The 1307-nt window shown below is 41.6% G+C and overlaps 1 protein-coding gene across 1 annotated transcript in view; it reads right to left on the bottom strand.

Moving 5' to 3' along the window:
• LOC118407577 (YEATS domain-containing protein 2-like) overlaps positions 1-1307 on the bottom strand; it is a 19063-nt gene that overhangs the window by 2167 nt on the left and 15589 nt on the right. The window contains exons 19-20 of the mRNA XM_035808076.1: positions 580-704; positions 120-221 (exon numbers count right to left, since the gene is read on the bottom strand). Coding sequence (XP_035663969.1) covers positions 120-221; positions 580-704 — 227 coding nt within the window. The remainder of the gene's footprint in view (positions 1-119; positions 222-579; positions 705-1307) is intronic.

Below are 1307 nucleotides of genomic sequence, written 5' to 3'. Positions count from 1 at the left end.
AAAAGTAAGAATTCACAATTTCGTAATGCCTTACCAATCTTACAGAAAGAGCTATTCACAATGACAGGATTTTATCGCTTATATCTCGGAATCATCTCTGAAATCTGAGATGTTCTGACCTTTTGCGCCGTGTCGTGCACGAACTCTGCGGCAGGCGACATCGGCAGGAAGAACCGAGGGTGGTCATCCTCTTCATCCATTGGCTCCTGCTTCATCACAACCTGGAACAATGGTGCTGATTGGTCAGTTTGAATGTAGAATGTTTGTGAGAAGCATGTTGATTGGTCAGTTCAAATGTGGTATGTTTGTGAGAAGTGTGGTGATTAGTCAGTTTAAATGTGGTATGTCTTTGAGAAGTGTTCTGATTGGTCAGTTCAGATATGGCATGGCTGTGAAAAGTTTGCTAATTGGTCCATTCATATGTAGCATCTTTTTGAAAAGTGTGCTGATTGGTTAGTTGAAATCTGGTACAATTGTGCAAAGTGTTCTGATTGGTCAGTAGTTTTATTCAAACTTTTAAGTCAGTGTAATAGTTGAAAGTTCAAAAGGCACATGGTAACAATAACTGTAACACCTGACCTTTGTCTCCTGACCCAGCGAGATGACATCCACTTCCAGGTCGTTGTCATCGGCATGCTGGGAAGGTTTGCTGTCCTCTAACATCTGACACAGGTCGGCCGAACCACTGCAGCTGGAGGGGGGGCCTGACAGGGAGAATACAAATTAATAACTTCTTAAGGTCTCGGACTGGAGTTTCTTTTATGATTTCGGAGGTTGGCGGGCAGCCTCAGGCCGAAGGGCTACAGTTCCGCTAGTAAACGTAGGACGCGAAACTTAATCAATATGGCGGAAAGCCGTTTACAGCCTCTTTCCGACAAACCTATTGGTACCCTCTGTTGCCTCTTTATTTTGGTTAGAATATGTAGTAAAATTTTAATTTTGGACCCGAAAACTATCATTTTTTAACACTTTTTTGATCGAAGCTGCTTGGAAAAAACAAATTTTCCCAGGATAACAGCCTACGTGGTAGAGAAGCTAAATTCTTCATGTTTGTGTAAAATGAAAATAAAAAAATTCCATGTGATAACTTTTTTGCAATCTCCGATGACGTCATTTCTTCGAAATCGCATGAAAAACGCCGCTATTTGGGTCATCAGACGAAAAAACCGCATCACCGTTGCAGCGAACTAATACAAAAATGGTTTCGCTGGCCGACCAAATACTCCTCGCACAAAAACAATACAACCCACGGGCTTTTCAGAAAATACGACAAATCTATGCTCAGTTATAACGATCACCAAGCAATA

This window comes from Branchiostoma floridae, unplaced genomic scaffold (genome assembly GCF_000003815.2).
Source record: "Branchiostoma floridae strain S238N-H82 unplaced genomic scaffold, Bfl_VNyyK Sc7u5tJ_1421, whole genome shotgun sequence".
NCBI lineage: Eukaryota > Metazoa > Chordata > Leptocardii > Amphioxiformes > Branchiostomatidae > Branchiostoma > Branchiostoma floridae.
This window is presented reverse-complemented; position numbering and strand designations above follow the sequence as displayed.